This window comes from Micropterus salmoides, unplaced genomic scaffold (assembly GCF_014851395.1).
Source record: "Micropterus salmoides isolate LMB-PRFRI ecotype aquatic unplaced genomic scaffold, ASM1485139v1 Ms_hic_scaffold_17, whole genome shotgun sequence".
NCBI classification, from domain to species: Eukaryota; Metazoa; Chordata; class Actinopteri; order Centrarchiformes; family Centrarchidae; genus Micropterus; species Micropterus salmoides.
In genome coordinates this window covers 12,153,406-12,178,418 of record NW_024040817.1, presented here as the reverse complement: position 1 = coordinate 12,178,418, position 25,013 = coordinate 12,153,406, and the positions used below count along the sequence as shown (strand labels likewise).

The window sequence follows — 25,013 nt, the reverse complement described above, 5'->3', positions numbered from 1 at the left end:
AGCCCCGGGCAAAACTGATCCCCCATTTGCCCAACCCATGCCCCATCTCCTCACGCAACTCCAGTCATGTTTCTAGTCCCCTCTCTCCTCTTCCCTTTTATCCATCCATCCATCCATGACACACCATGCAAAACTCCCCCCTTCCCCTTGGTGGCCTGGAGAGTCCTGATAAAACCCCATTTGTCTGGGAGAAATCCACTCCTCTGCTGTGCATGTGCAAGCATCCGGTTTGAGGAGATCCTTTAAAAGAATTTAATACGTTTTTTGGTTTGTCACTACATTTAATATGCTGTCTCAGGTGCATTTCATCCACAAATAAAGAAAATCTTATGCATAGATGTAGACTGACCCTGTGTGTCTCTGTGTGTGGTTGGAGTGATTTGGCCATAATATAACACTCCTTAGCACTTTTTCTCTACCAATCTCAGACCGTGCCCTTAAATCTTCAGGCTCTTTTGGCCCTCAGCCGCCGGCTAAACCATACCACCCGCTGCTAACAAGCTTAGTGAGCCCAAAAAAACTAATATTGTACAGTAAGAGAAGAGGGGGAAAGAGTTGTAGAGAGGATAGAGAGAAGCAGAGAGGTGAGGAGGAAGAGGGCAGCAGTGATTATGTCAAGACAGGTGGCGAGAGGAAGAGAGGATAGCGGAAAGAGTGGTTGTAGATGGAAAGGCAGGAGGAGGAGGGAGAGAAATTACAATCTAAGAATAGTGAGTTTATGGGAAGAGCAGGAAAAGATAGGGTGGGGGAAATGAGGAAGGAAATAGAGAGTAAAAAAAGAAGAGATCGGTATACAGAAGAGAGGAGTAGGTAAAAAAAAAAGTAATGAAGAGATGATGAGTGAGGTGGCAAGAGAGAAAGAGAAAGTGAGAGTGTGTGTGTGTGTGTGTGTGTGTGTGTGTGTGTGTGTGTGTGTGTGTGTGTGTGTGTGTGTGTGTGTGTGTGTGTGTGTGTGTGTATGTGCTGGTATGTGTTAGCTTTGTTCCAAATCCTTGCTGCAGTATTCATAAAGGTCAGTAAGTTTTGATGGTGTAAAGTCTTGGTGTGGAGGCGCACACACATGTACAGACACAAGGCTGAGATCTGTGCAGGGATGGGTTTTATTTATTTTTTTATTCTCTACCCGACCTGGCTGCACAGGATTTCCGACCATTACCGCCTGCTCCTGCAGATGAGCTACCTCACTTCACAGTGCAAGGGGGATCTCACTCCCAAACTCCAACAATGTTATCCATTGTTGGTCTTATCCTGTAGTGAAAATATAGTGCTTATGGATTTAGTATGGACCAACATACTACCTACTGTGTAGTGGACAAAAACATTATGGGTCTGTTCCCATTTCTCTGGTTTTTGTTGTCTCCCATGGCAACAAAATGCTGAAATCCTTTAGATAGGAAGTTGTGTTAATATTGGTGAATCAGATATGGATTAGGGATGCCATTTTGTTTACTTTTTCGTCAAGAGATATACATTTTAAATGTCTAATTTACTACATGACTAGTTTGATAATTATTTAATTTAGTACCATATTTTTAGGGATAGTTTACTGGTTTACATGCTTTCTTAAACCCGATAATAATAATAACAGTTTATTATATGTGCGTGTATAAAATGTCATCTAGCTCAAGTTTCATCTACATCAAGCCTTAATTCTGTTTCCACTAGCATTACTAAAAATATATGCCATGCCTGATACAAGTGAGCATGTTCCTAATCCCACTGCAGTCCTATAATACTAATGCAGGTGCATACAGACATTCACACAGCACAATCCCACCTGACCCTAAGGGAGAGGTGTCCATTGAAAAGAGCAGGCAAGAGGCTTTACAGCTGGTTAGCTGATCTGAACCATGCTTTGCCTCGTCATATGTGGAAAACACAGGTCTTTGAACAAAAGCTTACATGCAACTGATGAAGTCAGGAGAGGTAAGGAAAGACCCAAAAAAAGTAATTCAAAATCAAATACCATTTTAAAAATCTCTCCCTCGCTCTCTCTCTCTCACACACACACACACACACACACACACACACACACACACGGGCTGCATTAAACACCCCACCCCAAATGTCAGTCTAAATCCTCCCTGACACAGAAAGTCTTCTGAAGCCCCTGCAAACACACTCTCCTAACCCCCTGTCCAATCCCTCTGGGATGACACGGTTAGCAGGACAACTCACACCCTAATACCCCATAATAACCACAAATCAACGCCATGGCAACTGCTGACAAGACAGACTGACAGGGAAGGGGAGATATAAGGGAGAAAGGTTGAAAGAACTGTGGGGACGGGGAAAGTAATCACCACAGGTTTGTCCATTTCTGATATATTGTCCCTAACCTTGTAGCTTGGGGTTTTTGGCTAGCTAAATCCCTTTAGAGAGGGAGCTGTTGCTTGTTAGTCATGTTAGCGTCAGCTGTAGATTTCAACTGAGTGAGATATAAGTAGAAAAGACAACAGATATTCTAGAAAAAGAATGTAAAAGCATGTTGCTCTGATTTTAACAACGTAGCATTTCTTTAGCTTTGTCTTTAACATCCTTCCACTATATTGTAGGACCTCAAGGCTTTCACTAGCCCTCTCATAAAAACAGAAGTTTTCAGAAAACAAGCTTAAACAAGCTGACATTACACAATCTACCCAGGATGAAAAATACACACATTTGAAGTAAACCAGTGATTGGTGAAGAGAGTTGAGCATTTAACAAGTTAAGAGTTGAAGGTGAGATTTTTTTCTCAGGATTTGGTGCACCAAACAAAAGTCAAATGGACAGTGAACACTGATTTTAATTTGTCAGGTGGTCAGTTCCCCTAAAATAGGATGACCATGATGTTCTCTGTCTACTGGATGTGTAAGAAAGCAAATGCGTGCTAAAAGGTATATAGTAACAACTTCTTGAAATTGCAGTCTGTATGTCTGAACTTTTATTTTGTTCGATCAGATATTGATAAATGCAGCTTCAATTTGAAAATCCAATGAGCGCCGCTTGGCTCTAATTAGCCAATCAGTGCCAGGGGTGGGACTAATGTAAAATGTTGTGAAGTTGTGCACCAGAACAAGGAGGGGTAAAAACAACAATGGAACCCGCTAAAAACTAGACAGACACTGAAAATGTAGTCTCACAATAGACAGCATATCTTGTCATTATTGTAGTTTGTATTTTTTCATTCCACTCTTAAACCCCCGGCTAAACCAGTATGTTGGCATGGCTACACAACAAGGTCGACTTAAAATGGCATTACATTCAGACAGATTCAGTATGTTGGTCTCTAGTGATTGGTTAGGGAAAACAGAATCCCTCTCCTCCACAGAAAACGGTTAGAGTGGAGGCAATGTAAAACTGAAGGTAGAAATGGGGTGTAACAAGTTGACAATTGTCTGATATTAGGCAAAGGGTTTACCGATGGATAAGCAGGAAATGCTCTACAGTACGGGGGTTTGGCGCATACTGGACACATACAGTCTATGGCTGCCCTTAAGCCTCTCAATCACCCTATAGTCCAGGTGTCCCAATGATACACTTACATAACATTTACAGCTGGTCCACAAGATAATCTGGGCCACTGAGAAGCACACACGTTTATTATAAATACTCTCAACCAGCCCTGGAATTTCATCATTGTAGGGGAAAGGCCTCTTAGTCTTTGGTGTTGTCAATTTCTTGAGAGCACAAAGGCCAGATGCCAGGGCAAAAAAATAAACAAAGATTCTAAGTCCATAGAAATAATGAATTTAACTTAAACCACTTGGAAACTATACTACTAGACACCCATTTCCAGGAATAACGACTAAAATGAGGTATCCAAAATTAATCAGTAATAACTCCTCAACCATTAGGCCTAGATGCATAATTCTGGTCTGCTTTCATAGGTCAGAGGCTAAGGAATATGAATCACCAAAACTATTTATTTTTCTGTTTAAGAGTAAAGAGAGATGCAATAAAGGAAATATATTTTCATCCTTGCCTGGTATAAAATCTATATTCTAATAGCAATATCACCATCAAAACCATCATTCAACTCATTATAATGCAACTAATTATCTTCTAATACACCTGGAATACAACTGTAACTGTAAATTTGATGAAAAGAAACTAATATACAACGGATGTTACACAATTTTTCAAGGAGACAAGGTGAATGTCCATGTTTTGGCCATATTTATTGTTTATATGTTCACTTTTATTGGGAGTTTTCTTCAAAACACTATTTCTGTCCATACAAACCACATTCCAAATATCATAAAGCTTCCAAAATATTGAAATATTGATAAAAACAGTGAATATTGATATTATATTGAACATCCCTGTGGCCAAAAGCACTCCCATGCTTTACAAGCCCACAACTTGAAGAGAACATCCTACAGGGCTGTAAATGAGCTCTTCGTCTTGAGCAGACGAATCCTTTGGTATACATTTATTTTTATTATTATCTGGCTAATAACTCTGAGTTTTGTGATTTGAGTGATATTAGTTACACAGCGGATCAGAGCTGGAGCTGAGCTTTCATTAGAGTGGTCAGATGAGAGATATATGGATGGCAATAAATGCATGTACAGTGATTGCAGAGCGATTTATTTTGAGATATAAGTTCATTAGATGCTTGGTGTTTGATGTGTGTTCAGAGTGGATAAAAATAATTGGTTTGACGTTCTAGTTGAGCCTTCTAGCTTCACGGAGGTGTGTAGCATGCATAGAGTGACAAAATACTAGGATGGTCCATGGATTTTCAATTTGCATTTTGCACCAAAAATGCATGCTGCCCCCAGTGTCGGGGGCGTCAACTGGTTGGGGGTGTTGACAGAAGGTCAGGCTAAATAATGACATTGTACTCAATACTGTGAGACATTCATGTTTTTTTGTATTAATGTGAATGGCCACGATAACTTATCTAATAGTCTAATAGTTAGTAACAACAATTTACAACAAATTTGAAATGTAATTAAACAATACAGCAGACACCAACATTAGCATACTGTATGTCAAAGAAGCCACAGCTGTACACAGGGATAACAACAGGAACTAATGCATGAGAACTGAAGGAGATTGAGAGACGGCGCCTAGACGAGAGAGAAAGAGATGTGACCCATGAGCGGTTCATCATAGTTTATAATAATGCGATAATCAGCTCAGCCTAATAACAATTCAGAATGACAAAAGACACTGGTGTCTAAAACCATATTGAACAGAATGATGCAGAGGAGAACATAGCCAAATCAGGTGGGGCATCAAGGTCACTGTGGCCACAGGGCATATAATTCTTTGAACGGCATAAGGCCAGATGGAGGGGGCACTTCCTGCACTGCTCTAAACATCAAACTCCTTAAAGCTACACTACTTGTGCACACAGAGGCAGGGCACTTTCACACTAAAAGACTCAATACAAGTTTTTATTTACATGCAAACCTCTTACTTCATTCATCAATTAAGTGAAAGTATGCCTACCTTTGCAATCATAAACACACTGTTATAGCTCAATGAACTCACTTGAAACTAACCAGAGACCCATACTGAGTGCTGCTGCCACCTCAGCACTCGCATATGACTAGCACCTCTCTATTCATTATGTAGCACATTTCTCTAAGCTAATTTCCAATTAGTGGCAAAAACACACTCTGCCATTCTCACTTTCTCATTGTTTCTTCATCACCTTCTTCCTTGTGCACCACCTTTCAGTCTCTCCGCCCTCATGATACATTTGCTTCATTATGCGTCAATCTCTTCGGAATAATATTTCTTTCAGCATTTTCAAATGAAGGATTTGCAAAGAAACAGAGTAAACAAGCCTTTTCGAAAATGTGTGTGCATTTGTGTATTAGAGGGAGTTTATCAGCATTCAAGCCAGAATGTGTTCTTATATATATATATATATATATTTTAATATTATTGTGTGTGTGTTTGGTCTTTTCACACTTGAGCGCCTCCAAATACAACCGTTGCAGAGCTGGTTGACACGGCTACTTGGCAAAGTGTGTTTTCAAGTCCCTGGCTAATGGCCTGCCGAAAATTTCTGCTGCTGAAAATGAGATCACCTCCACCAGTGAGACTTTTTGCTCTGTCTGCAGTGACGGGCACACTGTCAGTATGGGGAAGGAGTCTGTGTTGCTATAAGCATACACACAAATGAAAGTCACTTTAACTGGATGCACATTTGGTTTTGAATGCCTTTGTGTATGTGTGTACTCTACTGTATGTTGCTGTATGCATGTTGAGAATCTACTTTACAAGTGTATTCAAAAGGTCAGTGTCTAGGAGTGTACATAAATCTATTTCTGAACAGAGTGTGAATGTACATGCATATACTTTGTGGGTATGTGTGTATAAGCATATAAGCTGCCCACCCTTGCTGAACTGACAGCTGCCTCCACTAATGTTAAAGGAAGTTGGCCTTTTGTGTAACAAGACCTTGAAAGCCAGAGGTGCTTTTTCACACAGCTAAGGCCATTTTTTTAGGTGATTTTTTAGTATGCCATGTAGTAAACTGATTACATAAGATTACGTCCTGTAGTTGTGAATAGAGTCTTTTCCCAACAGGCAGGTTTTAAACATTAGAACAATCTATATCAAAATAGCACAGATATTACTACAAAAAGACTGCAAATTCAGTCAAATCAGCAGGGACTTAAAATGTGGCCAACTGCAAGATATTCAAAATGAGAAACACACAGAGCTGATTTAAAATTCATTTTTAGCTGACAAGTAATGTAGTCTAAGTGCACTAAGCATTAAAGAGATGTTCAAGTGTGCTGGTTTGTCTATACATCATCTTCTTGGAGATACAGTGTGACCTCATTCTTGCTCAGCAGTTTGTTTCCTGACTGTGCAGACTTGTACTGTGACTTAAGATGTAAAAAGCTCTTTCCTTGTGCATGCTGTGTGCGAATTTGTGCAATCAATCGAACTGGGACTCACCAGGCAAGCTTGTTGACACATTGACCTGGGTGTAGAACCTCTTGTTGGGCAGCAGCTCTGACACTCCGTTCAAGGCTTCTACAGTAAACGTGTAGTTGGTGTTGGGGAGAAGATTGACCACCGTCACCGTCCTTTCAATCAAGCCAACCTGCTGAGGGACAAAGCCAAGACTTGCTCCGCACGGCTCGCAGTGCCTCCCGATGCACCTCCGGCACCCCACGCTGTATGTCAGATCCGCCCTGCCTCCTGTGTCGGATGGTGCGGCCCACTCCAAGATTAGTGTGGACTGCTTCAGGGTGTAGACCAAGTCTCTAGGTGGGGAGGGGGGCCCTGGAGAGACAAGAGAAAGAATTTTGGTTTATTATTACAGCACTACAGAATTTAGTCTTTTTTTGAAAATAAAAAGACACTAGACAATATGTATACCATCTTTTGTAAATATCAGTATTTAATAAAACACATCATGGCTTCTGCAATTGTTAAGAAATGCCAAGCAATGGATTTAAACACACACGGAGCAGCCGCATTACGTACTGAAAAACTATTTCCCTTTGTCCACTTATTGTAACTGTAAAAGTGAAGCTGGGCATTTCTACAGGCCTTTAAGAGACTAACACATGCTAACATCATGCTGCATACACACCATAATACCCAATGTATTTGCATGGACTCAGTTTGCACAACACGCAAGGATAATCCTGTAGGCTTTGGTGTTAAACAATTATGATTTGAACCCTTGGACCATAATGGGAAGAGGCAATTGAAAATGTGGAGTTGTTGCTGTGATATTATGATTATTATGGTTTGGTAGTGGGAGTCAAAAAAACAAACATTTATTGGATTGGGATGGAGAAGACAGACAGACAGGAAAGCACGTAGGAATAGGAATAAGGCTAAAAGCAGTAGCTATGTGTATGTAAGAGATAATAAAACTCTTTCCAACGTGTGAATTTAATGGCTTATCCATGACAATGCCTTTTGTCTGAACATGTTCGTATAAGCATGGATAGCACATTTTTCCATTATGTACTGATGTCAACAGTGCTGCGTGGAGAAAATCCTGCACTTACCATCAGTAAATAAAAGTGAGTTGCCATGGACAAAGCTTTTAAGGCTCTCCCGGAACATCAGTCTGATATGATATGAGGGTACTGATTTGCCAGATGCATCACAAGAGTCTGAGCTGGCCCTTGGCCATGTCAGAACTTGTGGTGAAATGCTTTAGGCAAAACATGAGACAATTATAATTTATGTCTGAATCACACTTGTCAAAGCCAATGAAATCTGTAGGAAAATTACATCATCAGTCTTTAGACCACTGTCAGATGCACGGGGCTTTGGATATAATTTAAAACATAGGGCGTTTTATAATCAACTGCCACATGAAAAAAAGCTAAAAATAAAATATACAGTACAGTATTTAAAGGCCTTTAAAATATAAAGCTAGAGGCCTGTATCTCATCATTAAGTCACTCTCCTTACTGACCTGTACCTTTTCCTGCAGGTCCTTGCACACGGAGGCTGAATAGAGCTTAGGTCCATTAAAGGCCATGAATTTTATATGCGTCCCTCCTTGTATATGTGTGTGTGTCTATGTGCTGTGTCATGAATAAGTGAAGGTGTGCTGCTCTGTGCGTGCTGTCAAACACGTCACACACCACAGCTGCATCCCGCTCCCAGACACACGTGGAGCACAGAGTTACATAAGACCAGAAAGCATTCAGCGTGAACACACATACACAAGCACACATACACAGATGTAGACACAGCTGGGCCTTTTTAGTCACATTGCTCTCCCTCTTTTCATCTTTGAATCAAAGTGCCGCCTATTAAAGCTTGACCTCCCCAACTCCCTTGCCCCTCTCTTTCCCATCTTTTGCCCTCTTTTACGCTCCATCTTTGTCCATCTTCCATTTCCATTCCCCCCGTCCATCAGAATCACTCTTTGACTGCCTCCGTTGCTCCAGCATACTACACTAAACAAATCAAAACTTGCTCTTGATGTTGTTTTAACAACTTTGCACTCACTTGCACTTGAGGCATTTTGGTTATGCACCCGTTGATAATGCCCATTGTAAATCAAAACCACAAATTGATTATAAGGACACTTTTGCACATGCTCACAATAAAGCATGTGCTGCAGTGTGTGTGCATCCCGGCGTTTGATCCACATTCATAAACCAATGGAAGCTTATTTTCAATTCCCTGAGGAAATTCAGGGGAATCCAATCACACGTTTACGGACGGCTTTTTCAAAGATGTGTCAAGCAGGCCAGAGTCTCTTTTGAATGTCCTTCAGAACTCTTTAAAGTAAAAGCTCTCAATAAACTTGACAAAAAACATTCTTGCACTTTTATTTTGGAGGCACAATCACTTAAAAGTGAGTGAATGTGTGAGTAACTGTAGCTATCATGACAGATCTATTTCCGCACCAGCCACTATCAATTTTTTATGTTTTATTTTTCTGCTATCAAAGCAATCTGGCCAGCAGGCCGCCTATTGCCGACCACTGCTCTAGGTTGTTTTCCCATTTCAGGACACCACACATGTCACCCTCACTATTAACAAGGACACTTACCAAAAAAGGGGGAAACACTTCAATTGAGTCAAGGAAAATAATCTTTGCTATCAATGAGACTTGGGTAAAAATCTGTAGTATCCATTTTGCAGAAACAAACTAATGTTTAACGTTGCTTGGTAACTACATAAGCTAATGTTAAATTAGTAGCAATTTTTGGTACTGCTCCCATCCTGAGTGAGCTATATGATGTTTTAGCGTTTGTTTAACAATCAAGATGCATTCATTGCATTGGTAGCAAATTTTAGCCAGTAAGGATAGCCAGGTCTGTTCAGTAGCCTATATCTGCTAGATTAACATGCATGGTAAACTCCTCCTCTCATGTCTGAGAATTACATCTCAGACTTGAGATCCTATAATCATGTGTGGTTACATTTCATGACCAGAGATTCATGACATTTCATGACCAGAGATTTACATTTACCGCACATAACATGTTGATTCTAAGTAATTTTAAGATGTCCTGAGGCAAATCCAAACTATGCACTATTGCCATTAAGGCCCATGAAAAGCCCGCCTGTATGCACCCCCTAAGTCACACGTTAAAGCTGTTATGCTGCAACTTTATCCTTCTTCCTGGAAGTCATGAGCTCCCACTTGTTTCAAAAATCCATTTGCAGAAACATACAATGGCAAACATTATGCATTACTTTAAGGTACTTTTTCTTGGAGTTATTATGCTACAATCATTATCATTGCAGTCCTGTCAGCAGTAGTTCCACTCTGCCAAAACTGAACACAAAGACATATTTCTGTATCCCCAGTGAGAAATTCTTTTAGCTGTTTCCAAAGTTTTACTTTGCCTCTTTACTGTCACAAGGAAATATTTAAGACTGTGCTGTAATGGGAAATTTGTAAATAGTTATTAACAATGGTATGTCAGGAGTATTTCAAGATGAAATAAACAATGAGGAGTCACACATTAGTGTTTAGATACTTCACAGACATAAATGTCTAAGGGAAACAAATACAATCATACCGGTATTATTCTTTAAATTGTTGAGATAATAAGGCGTGCATATCATTCATCAGGCAAAACCTCCCTTTTCTGTTTATTCTTATAATTCTGGATTGATCAGCTGTCTTTCTTTCTCTTTCTCCATCCATACCATGCGGTAGTTTAGCAAAATCTGGGGATGATCATAATTACCAAATCAATTGGGTAATTAATGTGGTCATTAGGCTGCTATAAATGTTATCACACTGGGATCAGAGAGCTCAGCGATCAATATTGTAATTACATCCCTTCATCGCAGTTAACATAAAAGCTAGCATGACCACACACTTACCCATATATATGTACACACAAGTGAATGTTTACGTATAGAAACACACACACACAAGCCTAGTGACCCTAAGGTTTTACTGCCCTGAGTACTCCCGGGATATAGAGCCCATTATTCCTCCATCTAATTACTAAGCTATATCAATAGGCTGTTCTCCATGCAGAAATCAATAGGGCTACCCTGTGTGGTCTTTGTCTTATTGGCCTTGTAGTGCATCTTTATTGGAGAAGAATGGTATTCGGTACGTGAGAAGGGGTGAGAAAAGGTAAGAGGTGAGGGATGAACGGATAATGCGTGGGCAGTGGGGATAAGATTACAGAGTTTGTTGCTTGAGGATGAGATTTCAGTTTGACAGAGAAGAAGAATGGGGTGATAACACACATGGATGAAACGGATGAAGAGGAAGAAAAATGTGAATAGGCAGTTGGTAGAAAGAAGAGTGATGAGTGGCCGAGTTAAGAAGACAGAGAGAACGTAGGGGAATGTGCGTTCAGGGGTCAAAAAGGTAGAGTGGAGGGGGTAGAAAATGATGGGATGGTCTGGTGAATGGGTTGGATAATGGATGTATAGCAGAAAATGGATCTGTAATGTCAGGAGAAAAGGTGGAGGAATATGGAGAGAATGTACAAGGTTAAGCAAAAAGATGGAGAAAATAGGGTGATGGGCTTTTTGGACGAATACATAATGTGAACCTAATGTTAGGAGAGATGGGGGGGTGAAGGATGGATGGGTGATAAAAGGGGTCAGGGTCAAGAGGCAGAGAAAATGGCTGCATGGATACATAATGTGTCTACACTATTAGATGAAATAGAAGGGGGTGTGAGGACAGGTCAGGAGGGGGGGAAAGTCCACCATAAACATAAAATTACAACTATACATATTTTGTCAAACCAGGGTTGGATTTATCCATTATCCTTAAAATACACTACATCTAAAATTGTGCATTTAAAACAAATCCCTTCTTGACACCAAATGTTTAATGTTTACTGATGATATTAAAGGGAAATAATAAAATAAAAAAGCGTTTGAGCATACACATCCTTTGAGCTTGTAGCTGTAAAAACTATTTGACCACCTCACTTCTTTATTATCAGTAGAGCGGCACAAGGCTCATCTTCTATCACAGTTTTGCAATAAACTCGTTCCTGGTCAACAATTTGGGATGATTAAAAGAAACACCTTGCATGTTTTTGGATGGATCTTTCTGCATGAAAGGAATACAATAGTAGTGGAGGTGTATAAGGTGAAGGAGAGGTGAAGGTTGGGTGAGATGAGACATGGAAATGGGGTGATGAGGAGGAGCTGGAGATGGGAGAATGAGGACGGATGGCGAGACAGAAACTGGGGAGGTGGGTGGAAGTCAGACAAACAGGTGATTCAATAAAAAAATGGAGGTGGATAAAAGGATGCAGGGTGAAGGACGGGTTAAACCACATGGGTGAAGTGGTCTTAAGGATAAAGAGGCAAATGGCAACAGCAGACATATGAAAGGCTTAATGGGTGGGTGTACTAATGATTGGCTTACAAACATGAAATTGCTCACTTTATGCAACGATGTCTGGATGAAACGACACAGTAGTGTGATTTTGTAGTAGTGTGCGTTTGAGAGGACACACACAAATATAAACATATATGATAGTATTACTTGTGCATGGTGCCGAGGGTGTGTCCAGGGGAGTTCTGAAATGGTCCTCCTCACACACACACACCACAGATCCGTCCTCCTCTGCAACACTGTTGGCTGGGCAGGTAAAACACTCCTGCTGCCTGGAGGACATCTTGTAGGAGCCAGGTGGACATGCTGCAGAAGAACACACAGTACGTTAGGATATGTTAGAACTTTGATTTAATAATTCCTGCTTCCTTCATCTTAACAAGGTAAATTCCATTAAAGCCATACTTCTGCACAGCGGATGAACACATAAATCACACAGTGTTATTTAAAAAATAATTTAAAGCGATTTTATATCACTTAAGCATTTTCACTTCTTTGCACAGAAAGTTAGTAATACACAGAGCACAGCATCATTTTAAATCCTAGGGAAAAAAGCTCTTATTTCCCTTTCAATTCATGAGAGAAAATTAAGAATGAGTAGAGTAAAACTTGAAAGCAAGTGAATCCACAGGGAAGTACAACGAGATAAAAGATATGATTAGAGGAGAAAAGTAGCGGAGACTTCAGCTAAATCCATCTGACAAACACAATTCTCACATTACGCATGATCCAGTGGCCTTGGCAAATGGCATCAAAGGCTCCTACTGAATTGAACCAGCTATGCAAATGAAAACAAACAGAGTCAAAGTGCAGGCATTGTTTTCCAAATTTCCTACTTTATTTGGTAGTCTTTTCAATTATCTCCTTCTATGATCAGTATCACCCAACTACTGCACACAAGAGAGAGACAACAAAAGGTAAGAATGTTGGAAAGAGTGACAAGCACTCACGACCTTACATGGACAGCAGACAAGAACACACAAGAACACCATGTAGCAGAAGTTTATCAATGCATGTGTGACAACGAGCGATGCACAAACACACTCAGAATAAAAGAGGTTATTTTACACTCTCCCTCTATGCAGTTTCATTTTCCACTTGCCATGCCTTTGTAGCAGGTGATAATGGGTGTGAAATCACGGAGCCAGCTACCGCTCGATGATCTGGTGTCCTCTCTTCTGAGACTGTATTCTAAACAGCAGGTCTACATTAACAGCTTTGGTATGCTCTCCCCCTCTTTTCCTTTCTCTCCTCAGCTTTCTTTCTGTTCTCCTAATACATCCGTCTTTTTTTATCCCCTTCACACTCCTCATTGCTTTCTTTTGCATCTCTGCTTTGCATTCTACTTTTCTCCCCTCCTCGTCTCTCTCTCTCACCCACACCTCTAGTCTTATTCCCCAAATTTAACTCTCTCCTCCAATTAAAAACACATAACCTCCAAAGGGTTTCATTTTCCATGCATTAACTCCCCAGCTTTGAGTAGAAGGATGGGATATCCATACTGAAAGGGCATTTTGTAAGCACTTCATGATAAAGTCATGGCTTCTTGTTCTGTGTTTTCTGTGGGAGGAACGACTGCGCTAGCCAGTGAGCAGAATTATCTATTGTGTTAAGCAAGTTTACAAAGGATGGCAGTTGGGACTGAGAATACATGTTGTTTACCAAAAGACAATTTGTTGTTTAAATAAGTGACAACACACATTGAAGGTCCTAGATATAAGAAAATAATAGACACGGCAAAGTTGAAGACCTCCACAACACAAAATCCATAGTTTTCCTGCGTGAGGACACCTCAGGGAGCAATCTCACTATTGGACACTTAACTAAAACAAAAAGGCTGTTTAAGGAAGACAAATAGTTTAAGCCATCAAGATTACCTATTCAAGGTTGTGTCTACTGACTGGCTACCATTAGCAAGCTAGCTAACTAATTTTAATATTAGCTGTTGTTAACAATGTAAGTCAGCTACCTCATCATGTTTGTAGAGTTCTGCATGCAACATGCATTTAAATAAATAGATCTATTTTATGGTTATGTGTGGTTTAATATATTATGAACAAACAATTTGAACATCACTGTAATAATTTGAGATAACCTGAAACTGTTGGACTCTCAGAGAACTTTAATTCCGCCCACGAAGGCTGTGCTTGGCTAGGTCGTTTATCCAACTACAGAGCCAGCCATTCAAGAGAGCAACAGCAGACCTATAAGGACTGTGTGACAGAATTTGAGGTATGGGCAGAGATTTGGTGCCCTGGAACCAGGTTCAACAGTAAGTGGAGTTTTGTGGAGAAAGATACAAGAGCATCTCTCCCACCTCTGGCACTATGTCACACTAGAATTCAGTCAATTAGGCACAGAGGAGATGACAGGCTTGTGTGTGAGACAGGCAAGCTGCTGTCCTAAAATGATTTTGGCTTATGGACGTTCATCAAGACACAAGCACACAATGAAGGGGCCTCTGTTATCCCACCTCTTTTACTCAGCCATTCTAACAAAACACAAACACGCACAAAAGGCCTGCCATCACACATCGATTAGCAGGCCTCATCAGCCTCTCCTGGCTCAGACCAGAGCGAGTGTGTGTATGCCTGTGAGTTGTGTATCCGAGGCTGTAAGAACCTTGTAATCGACTTTCTAATATCTGACATACACAGAGAAAAGCTTCTCGCTTTCAGCTCACCACACAGCCAAGCATGGGGACATAACAGAAACACACACACACACGCTGTCAAGCGGCTCTGGGGTAGATTCTCTTTGTTCCTGACCGTGCTGCCACTATCCTTCGCTCACCAAGCCAAGGACATCAAGCGTGAATAGCGCCTGAATCAAGACAAAATTATGCATAGATATATGAGAACAGAAATGGGTTTTGCATTTTCTACCTATCATGTTTAAAAGCAAGCTAGCCATATTCAGGGGTGGCTGCAATTCTGACTTATCTCTTCAATTCAGGGTGAATACACATTTTGCCAACCCACCTTGGAAATGTGTGCCTAATGATAGGGGTGCATCAAGACAATATGTGTAGCTCAGATAACAAAAGGAGCTGGCTTTGCGTCCTGCCCATCATTCTCCACAGCAAAGGATCATTCAAAGGCACACCAACAGCCAATGCCAGGAAAGGTCACGACTGTCAAAATGGGCCAGCAGCCATCTGCCAATAGGAGAATGTGGAATCTCTAAAATGCATCCAACAGTAAAAGAAAAAGAAGATGCTTGTAAGGATGACCACTCCAATCATTACAATTTTTCATCCCATTGCATTTTCATTGCTGAGTCATACAAGTTAAACCGGAAATGAGAACGTTAGAAAGAGAAAGGGAGAAGGGTAGTTGGAGAAACAGAGACAGACGGAGAGATCTGCCAGGACAGCTGGCAAACCAACTGATCAATTTGTCCTATGTGCCAACTGGGAGCCTCGATTAAATGGAACATGGTAGCGCATGTACACACACACACACACACACACACGTATACAGACATCTTTCTTCGAGGTGTAATAATATAGATATACAGCGACATGCCAAGTCCTATTGGGGGTGGGGGGGCAACTGCTGTGAGAGATAGTTAGGAAAGACAGAGACACCAACAAGACAGACAGATGGTGTGTTAGAGACAGAAAGATGGTAGGCTGCGTACTGTAGAAAGAAAGGAGATTAAACAGGGAGGAAGGAGTGGACTCCTTCAGCTTGACAGATAGACAGAGGCAGAAAAACAGATAAGCACAGACATGCAACGCATACAGATGAGAAACACTGAAAAGAGCAGTGACAGTGAGTGAGACTAAGGTCGTCTATAGTGGGCATATATACAACAGTAGCATTGTTCACCTGTGGGTGGTAGGATAAGCTTCACTCTAATCAGATAAATGAAAATAAAATATTTATAATCAAAATGATACTTTGAGATATGCCAACAGTTTCACAATCCGATGAATAAAAACTAAAAGGCCAAAAAATCCACATTTCAATGAGCTCACAAATTACTTTAATAGACTTTTGTCTTTGAAGGAGGACTCAATTTATAGTTTGCCCTTTTCTCTTATTTTCCCTTCCCTTTCTTTGCTCTAACCTTAAACACGCCCATTAATAAATCATGAAGCACTTAATACAATAAATGTGAGCAATGAATTGTTTCTTTGCCTCCATGACAGCACACATTAATTAATATTAATAACACTAAAAGAGGTTTGTGTTAGACACACACACACACACACACACACACACACACACAGCATATCCACTGAGGTATAAACACAAATACTCAAGCAAAACCAAACATTTGCACATATACACAACCAAAGCACATTTTTTACGCAGAGGTTTATAAAGGCATGGAACAAAAAGAGAGAGACAAAAAGAGGTTAAGGCCTGGCGGGGAGATACAAGGAGACGGGATGTGATTCCAGCAGGTGAAAATCAATAATTCAGCGGGCTTTAATTCAGATCAGTGCACTCTGTGTAGCTGACGCTGATTCTAATGCTAAGTCTTTCAGCTTGTAGGCAGCTTTAACATCCACAAAGTAAATTCTCATTGCCAGCAAACAGTTTAAGGTCTTTTCCACACACACACACACACACACACACACACACACACACGAAACACTAGGTCAGACAGGTAGGCGAGCTGGGGAGAAATGAATGATTGGTAAAGTGTTCCAGGTTAGATCAAATTATAAAATATGAAATGATGAGGTTTTGTGCTCAGATGAGTCTGACTGAAGTGGGCAAGCGAAAATTGACTGAATTGGATGGAAGCAGTCACCCCAAAAAGCCAGTATTTACTAAATAATGGGACTTTAGCTGAAGATTTGGACCAGAACAAAAGGTCTGGCGATATTAACTCCAGACCAAATGTAGAGTAGATTTAGAATATCCTGGAGCCTAGGGAAATGGGTTTGGAGTGTTGCCAGCGAGAATCCCCAGACTCCATAAGTTGAACAAAATGAATGAAAAATGCTCTTTCCCCAGAAACAGCTGGTAAAGCACCCTGTTTGAGATACCTTGTTCCCTCTAATGTCAGTGGCAAAAGTGGCAGAATGTGTGTATTATTATTTTTTTAGATATCACAAAAAACACATACCTTACGTATATGTTTTTTTCTGATATATTAAAAAAAACTATTATTTCATTAATATAAAAATATTCTTATGTATAGCAGTGAAATGTACGGGTTGTTAAAGCAACAAGACAAATAGTTTAACATGCTGATGTTTAGCTGTTATTATGTTTTCCATTGTCACCATCTCGGTGACTTAAGGCTTGTGCAGACACAATTTTCAGCGTCGGCCGATGGCCATGCAACACAACTTGCCTTCTTGTGACGGGAGTCTGAAGTCGTTGTGGCGTTCACACTACGTGACTGATCGGTGACAGGGGGTCACACTACACGAGCTAACAACGACTGTCACCTGACGCTGGTCTCCAAACCACGTTATGTCAAGAAAACACACGTGAAATGTGAAACGGGAAATGAGGTGAACCAAACAGCTGTTTATAATTGGTATCTTTTATAATAACAAAGACAAAAAATATGGGTGAAAGAAAGGATTAGCACATGCAGGTAGCAGGGGTTGTCTGTGCTACAGAGAGAGCTGGAGGTGAGTAAAAAGTGTTTTACAGTGAGTAGCTCCCTGCTCTGTCAGCTGCCTGCTCTCATTGGCTGGATGTGGATGTCGAGTCGGCCGACTTCTCCAGATATTTGGCATGCTAGATATCTGGCAGACATCTGCGATGTGTCAGAAATGTGTTGGGGAGCCGTATTGACGCGTCCTTGAGTAGTTCACACATAGCGACTGGCGACTGCCGATCGATCACTGATTTACCACTGGTCACAGCACGACGGTCACTGAGCTTGCCAACCGGCAAATCGGGCTTAAAATTGTGTAGTGTGAACTAGGCTTTAGCTGGTTAACATGCAAAAAATTGCTAATTAACAGTAATTATCAATCACAAAAGTTTGTCCAATTCATTCTGAGACATCCCAACAATGTATGTTGACAGCAATCTTTGTCAAAGTGTTTGCTGAAAATGTCATCCTGATGGTGGCACTATTAGAGTTCATCTTCATCTGCTCATCTTCTATTAATGTCTGTATAAAACTTCATGGCAATTTATCCTTTAGAAAAAAATTCAGTCTGGACCAAAGTGCTGGACTGACTGCCATTGCAAGTAAATTTTATTAATATAGGCCCAATATTACAAATCTGATTCAAAGGGTTTTACAATCTGTACAGCATACAACAGCCTCAGTCCCAAAAACCCGTTTTTAAGGTAATAAAAAGAAACTTCAGGAAAAGCAACACAGGAGGAATCCCTCTCCCAGGACGGACAGACCAAGCTGGAACCTCCTGGTCTCAAATGTGTATGCATTAGTGTCTTAAATCTGCATTCTTTCTCATGGCCAGCAGGGGGCAATTCCACTGGTTGCAAAAAATTGTATGTAAGCTTATGAGAAAATGATCCTTCTTCTCGCTTGATTTATTATCTCAGTAAACACTTTCCTAATGGGTGTATGGTCTTAATCGCTAGTTTCAAGTCTTCTTGAATACAGCATGATGTTCATTTTGTAAATTATGGTCCCATTTAGAGTAAAATAGATGATAAAGTAGGCTATGCTTTAGAGTGTGGCTACTTTGTGATTGACGAGTCACTACCATGATGACTTACCAGGTGTAGCAATGGGTATTCCTCCCTATTTCCACCCTCTCATACATTTCTGGTTCCAAAAAAACAAGATGGTAACGGCCCATCTGCCTAACACTAGGCTTTGTAACGGTAGTCCACAAACAAATGGGTGATGTCATGGTGGCTACGTCCACTTCTTGCATACAGTCTATGGGACAGACATGCAATAGATGACATGTGTACATCTCTATAGCCACACCACACATGTGGCTAAAAGTATGTGATACACATCTCTATCTTCAGTAGACAGACAATCAAAATCTGTTATGATAGATCTCAGTTCTTAGTGCCAGCGAAAGTGCTTCTTTCTTTTGTAAGAAAAACAAGTACAGAGGCCACAAAACCCCAGAGCTGTCTGCCGCTGTAAGTAATGTACAATAAAGTCTGTTGTAAGCACATTTTCCAGAAGAAACAAAATACATGAATAGGTATATATCATTAGCTTGAATAAAGCAACCACGGAGGTGTCATGCAGAAAAAACTAATCCCTGCTCTCGAATTATTTAATTGTGCCCTTGAATTACTAATTCATGCACTTGATTTGATAATGTGTGCACAGATTACTTAATTTGTGCTCTCAAGCAAAGTGAAACAGGCTGAACACAACATACATGAAAGGGATGTAGGGATTTAGGAGAGGTCTGTGTGCGTACCCCGCCACCTTAAGCCACACAAATAGAGGCTTTTGTCTCAGGGTTCGATTGTGGGGGAACAAGGTAACAAATACAACTACTGTTTTAGTAAGAAGTGGCTTTGTGGCTTCGTTTGGGTGGCTAGAGAGCAAGAGATAGAGCTTAAAAGCATCTGTCTCACACCAAAAACAATATTAAATCGAAAGCAAGAATTAAGTAGTTTGTGTGCACAAATTATTTTCTCTCAATGACACCTCTGGGCTCTGTACAAAGCAGCGCACTTTAAAGTATCACATCTTCAGTAATCAGGCTTTGGTTTTCTAGTGGTATAGACTGACATTAAGTGACTGATGAAAAAAGCAATTTCGAGACACTTTCCAAGGTCTGCTTTTTGGAGACAACAATTTTCTCATGCGCTACATGCAGTGTCATAACCTGTCTGCTTGTCTAGCTGCTTTGAAGATATGACCAAGCCATGAATTACAGCATAAATCCCTGTTATCAGCTCAAAGTAAAGACCTCATTCAAGTCTACCCACTGACTGGCTGCTGCCTCACAGTGTAATCGGGGAGAGAGCTCTGAGCCATGCCATTCAGGTCAATGCTTTACTTTATCATTTTATTCTATGTTCTGCCCTGGTTACCACAGACTGGCATCACACAGAGAACACAGGAGGATAACTAGCGAACAATGCCGCCAGGGTTATTAATGTCAGCGGTGCTGTGTACGAGCTTTAAAAGGGGCATTATGTAGTTTTCAGCGGCCACTAGCGGTGTGGTTCTAAGATTGCAATCAGGCGTGTGCTCGTACGCGTGCTCGCACGCGTGCTCGCTTGAACTCATGGGCGAGCATAATCCGAAACACGTCCACTTTCATACAGAAATACCACAGTAAACGCAGGAACACCAGCATGCAGGCCGTGGCTTTTCTTCAAACATGTTCAGGCTCTGTTACTTCGATGTTCCCATCTCAGAGGCAGATCAACACCAGCGCCGGACCTTTTTTTCAGCGCAGCGAGCCGCATATCGGATCAATACTCCCGAAAAAAGGCAGAGTGATAGCGGCTATAGACAGACAGGGAGAACAGACAGAGCTGGAAACTCAGGTAAACTCCCACTGCAACCTTACTCTAATAGTTTTATCAACTGTAGGTTGAACTAATCCATGCTTGTTACGTGATCACGTAACATTTACTGCATTTAGCCGACGTGCTACATCGTTAGCTCGCCTGCTGCTTTTCAGTAACTATCTTTACTATCTGTGTATCTTTCACCGGAGGCTCAGCAGTGTCAGCACAGCTACATGTATTGGATGATAATGAAACGGTTAGTGAGCTGGAATGGATATTATAATGTGATTGTGTCACTGTGTGTAACTTTACTCTAACTAGTGATAGTGGATGGCTCTTCCTCTGGGTTGTTGTGACCGTTTTGTTGTAGTGTTTTATGTTATGTGGGGCACGTTAGTTACAGCGACAGAGAGGTGGAGAAGCTGTGTACCTGAGTATTGGTAAAACCACAACAAACCTAAACTGAACGTAATGAAGCAAACAGCGGCAGGTCCGAGCTACTGTAGCATTAGCTGGCTGCTCCTGGCTGCATCTCTATAGGCTAACATTAGTAAACAAATCGCTCCACATTTGCTTTTTGCCATTAAATCCTTTGTTGCAGGCTAAATCAATAGTGGTACACAAGATAGTAACATGGGTCGCATTTGAGTTGGTGAAGTAATGTGGAAAGCGATATAACTTTGTACTGGACAACATAAGCAACTGCTCGGCGTTAGCCGCGAGCTAACATGACTTATCTGTGTTTCTCCAGCTTTACTAATGATCACTTTGTTCTTACTCGACATAATCTGAACCTGTTTGGTCTGATGGGCTTCAGTACATAAACCTTTATTGTTGTTTTGTATCCTTACGTGGAGCCTGTGTTTTGCTGTGAGCTGGTTGTTTTAAGGTGTTAATGGACTGTATGTTAGCTGCCGTGTTGTCGCTGTAGTCTGAGAGGCTCGGGAGCGCGCACAGAGTTGAATCCGACCTGGAGACCTCACATTAAAAGCAGAATAGTGGCTGATGCAAGCAACGGAGAAAACAGACGTGTGCTTCATTTTTAAGTGAGTTTTGAGCCAAATGAAAATTTGATTTATTAAAATCAAAAACTTACATATAGCTCCTTTAAGCTGGAGACATGTCTAATTCTGCCAACGAAGACATGCTGAATATAGCACGTATGTATGGAGATACACACACAAATGTAATATGTATGTAATGTGTGAATGTATATAACCACAGATTCATTCACTGGATTTCTCACACAGACGTCCACTTAGACAAAGAACATTTAACAGTACCGGAGTGGTTCCATCACAAAACAGACACAACAAAAGGCTTCAATTCAAAAGGAATTCAAACTAGCCGTTACTCCCGCATCCCCTGGATGCCACCGGGACGTAACAGTCGTGTTACATCACAGCACTGAAGTGCCAGGTCTGTACTGTTTGTTTCACACAGAAAGGAAGCAGGTGATATTTTACCAGGTTCACATTTATATTTTAGCCTGCTAGCATGCAAACATTGCTAATTAGCACTAAACAAAAGTCAGAATCAGAATCAGCTTCAAGGAATTTGCTTTGGTGACTTGGTGCATGACTATATATAACACATAATAACATAAAATATGAACACACACTGCTAGTGCGCTGAGACACTGATATACAAAATGCAACAGACACAAACTTATACACACAGAAGTCAATCATTGACTGTTGACAGAGCCTCTTTTTCTTTACCAATGTTTTCACCGTTCTCTCTAATGCCCATGTCACTCTGACGTTTACCTTTCTCCCATCTCATCTTCTCAAATAGCTCTCGACTGTTATCAGCTCTGCTCCCTGCCAAACGCTGCCCACTCTCCCGCCCGCCCCCCTGCCCTCCCTCTTTTATGTTTGATCTCTGCCACACTCTCTCCCTTTTGTCTATTATTCGCCATCCCTACTTTTGCCCTAGCTATCATTTTCACAGGATTTATCAGACGCTGTGGAACAAAAGACTGAGAGGGAACAATTTAAGGATATTATTGCCTTCATTTCTCCCCTACTCATCTCACAGACACACACATGCACTGCTCATTTACATTTCAGGTATTTAGCTGTTCTTATCCAGAGTGAGCTGCAATAAGCACACATATTGTTTGGGGTATTGAATGGAATTGCATGCCTCGTGCCCTTTAACCTGCTCTCAGTTTTTATTAATGCGTGGGTTTTACAAATGATCATATACCATGCATTTGAGACTCTTCACAATCAGGTAATCCAAAACAAATATGCTCAATGCTTTGAGAGTGGCCTCACTCTCACTCCCCATGCTTTCTCTGTCTTAACGGCAAGGCAAAAATTAGTTTTATTGTGACATCATCAAAATCTGGCCTCGTGCTTCACAGCCTAACTTTGTCATCATCAAACCTCACCTCAATCAGATGACCCTGACAATGGGATCGGCAACCTTGTGCTACAGTCAGTTCTGTTGATGTGTGTGCCGTTTTTGTTTCCCTGTGTGTGTGTGACTGATGGCTTCCATTTAGCTCAACCACACAGGCATTTATCTATGTCCAGGCCTATCCCAGTATCATGCCACCTGCATGCAAGCACATTTGTGGAAAAAGCAGACACGGGTTACAGGTGGCCACTAGCACACACACACACAAAGAGTGAAAAGTCTCAAATGCTGTCTAAGAATCAAAATCACACTGTAAAGCGAACTGACTTTAGACCGACAAGATGGACACAGAAAAGGACACAGAGAAAGAACAAAAGAAGAGAGATTTGGGAGAAAGACAAACAGTAATATACCATAAAAGAAAATTTAGCATTGATCGGTCAAGCATTGCAAGATGTCCTGCAGGCTCTCAGCCTTCACGTCCCACTGATACACATTATCATCATCATCACTGCCATCACACCCAGATGGACGGTACCAGTCACACTCTTTACTTCACATACCCAGCCTGCATGGAAAATAGCTTGCAGCAAAAAGACAGGTTCAGTTAATGTTAATGTTAGGGTAATATATTGTGTACGTGTGTATGTTTGTGTGTATGCATTTCAGCAAAAGTGGGGAGCGTCACAGTCATTTACATTATAACTGTATCAGCCGCAAGTCAGCAAACATGTTTGCATGCAAATGTCAGGCAATTTCAGGTCGAGCATTCACAAACTGAGATTCAATGTTCTGCTCCTTTTCAACAGTCATGCTGTTGTGCTGCATCTGTGTGTGTGTGCGCACGCACGCACGCACGCACGCACGCACGCACGCACGCACGCACCGTCTCTCCTGCCTGTCATACATAAAATACAATTCCACCTTCAAACTGAGAGCGAAGATAAGCTTAGGTAAGAGAAGTAATATTGATTGGTAATGCTGCTGAAGGTTAAACACACAGCAACCTTTTAGACACTTACATCTCTCCCCATTTGCAATGGCAATATGTAATGTCATTCTTCACTACTTCCAATTTTTCATATATTTATATTCATCAAGTGCATGTCTGCAGTATGTCTGTACTGTGAGTATGCTGTATATAACAACCACCGAGTGGTGAAAACATACAGAGTGAAAATGTCAATATTTCTCTGCTTCTGTAGGAAACAAGAACCCCCAAGCAAAGAAAACAGCAAGAAATCATGAAAAAAACAATGTTGCAGTTGATTCAGTAATTCACTGTGACACATATGCCTAGATCTTACATTTCCTAAACATTTAATAATATAACTGAAAGCTAATCACATTTACTGGTGGAAGCATTAGTGAGGATATTGAGAGTAGAAGAGAGTTTGTTTTGTTGCCGACCCCTCGTTTGTGTGTGTGTGTGTGTGTGTGTGTGTGTGTGTGTGTGTGTGTGTGTGTGTGTGTGTGTGTGGAATATGGCCTGGTTATGGAAATTAACAAGCATAATCTTCAGCCTGCAGTCTGTTGTGACACGGCGATTTCATTTGATTCTTTTGAATCAGCCATTCAAATCTGGGATGTAACTTGAATGAGTCTCGCCTCCTAATGACATTCCATATTCATTTGCCTCATCCAAATCAGCTAGCCATTTTCATAAAGACTGTGACCCAGATATAGACAAATCTGCCTGATAAATTTGATTCCCAAGAGTGCAGATAGATGAGCGCTGCTGCATATCCTTAAGTACAGCAGAGAAGACGAGAACTGAGGGAAAAAAAAAAAAATGGAGAACAGTTCATTCAGTCTAATATGTCAAATTGTTAAACGAGAGGGGGTCAAGGGTAATCAGATCGCTCCTCAATCATGGAAGACACTTACTAGAGTCACTTAGAGGGAACCAGGATCATGTAAGGTGAAAATCTATGTGTGCTTATCCACTGTAATTATGTATATGAGTGCCTATATAATGGTTGTGTGCA

General features: G+C 41.0%; 1 protein-coding gene across 1 annotated transcript in view; it reads right to left on the bottom strand.

Moving 5' to 3' along the window:
* The window catches only part of LOC119907806 (ephrin type-A receptor 7), a 155,526-nt gene that overhangs the window by 41,674 nt on the left and 88,839 nt on the right, over positions 1–25,013 (bottom strand). Inside the window, exons 4-5 of the mRNA XM_038725489.1 lie at positions 12,419–12,574; positions 6,910–7,239 (exon numbers count right to left, since the gene is read on the bottom strand). Of these exons, the coding sequence (XP_038581417.1) occupies positions 6,910–7,239; positions 12,419–12,574 (486 nt within the window). The remainder of the gene's footprint in view (positions 1–6,909; positions 7,240–12,418; positions 12,575–25,013) is intronic.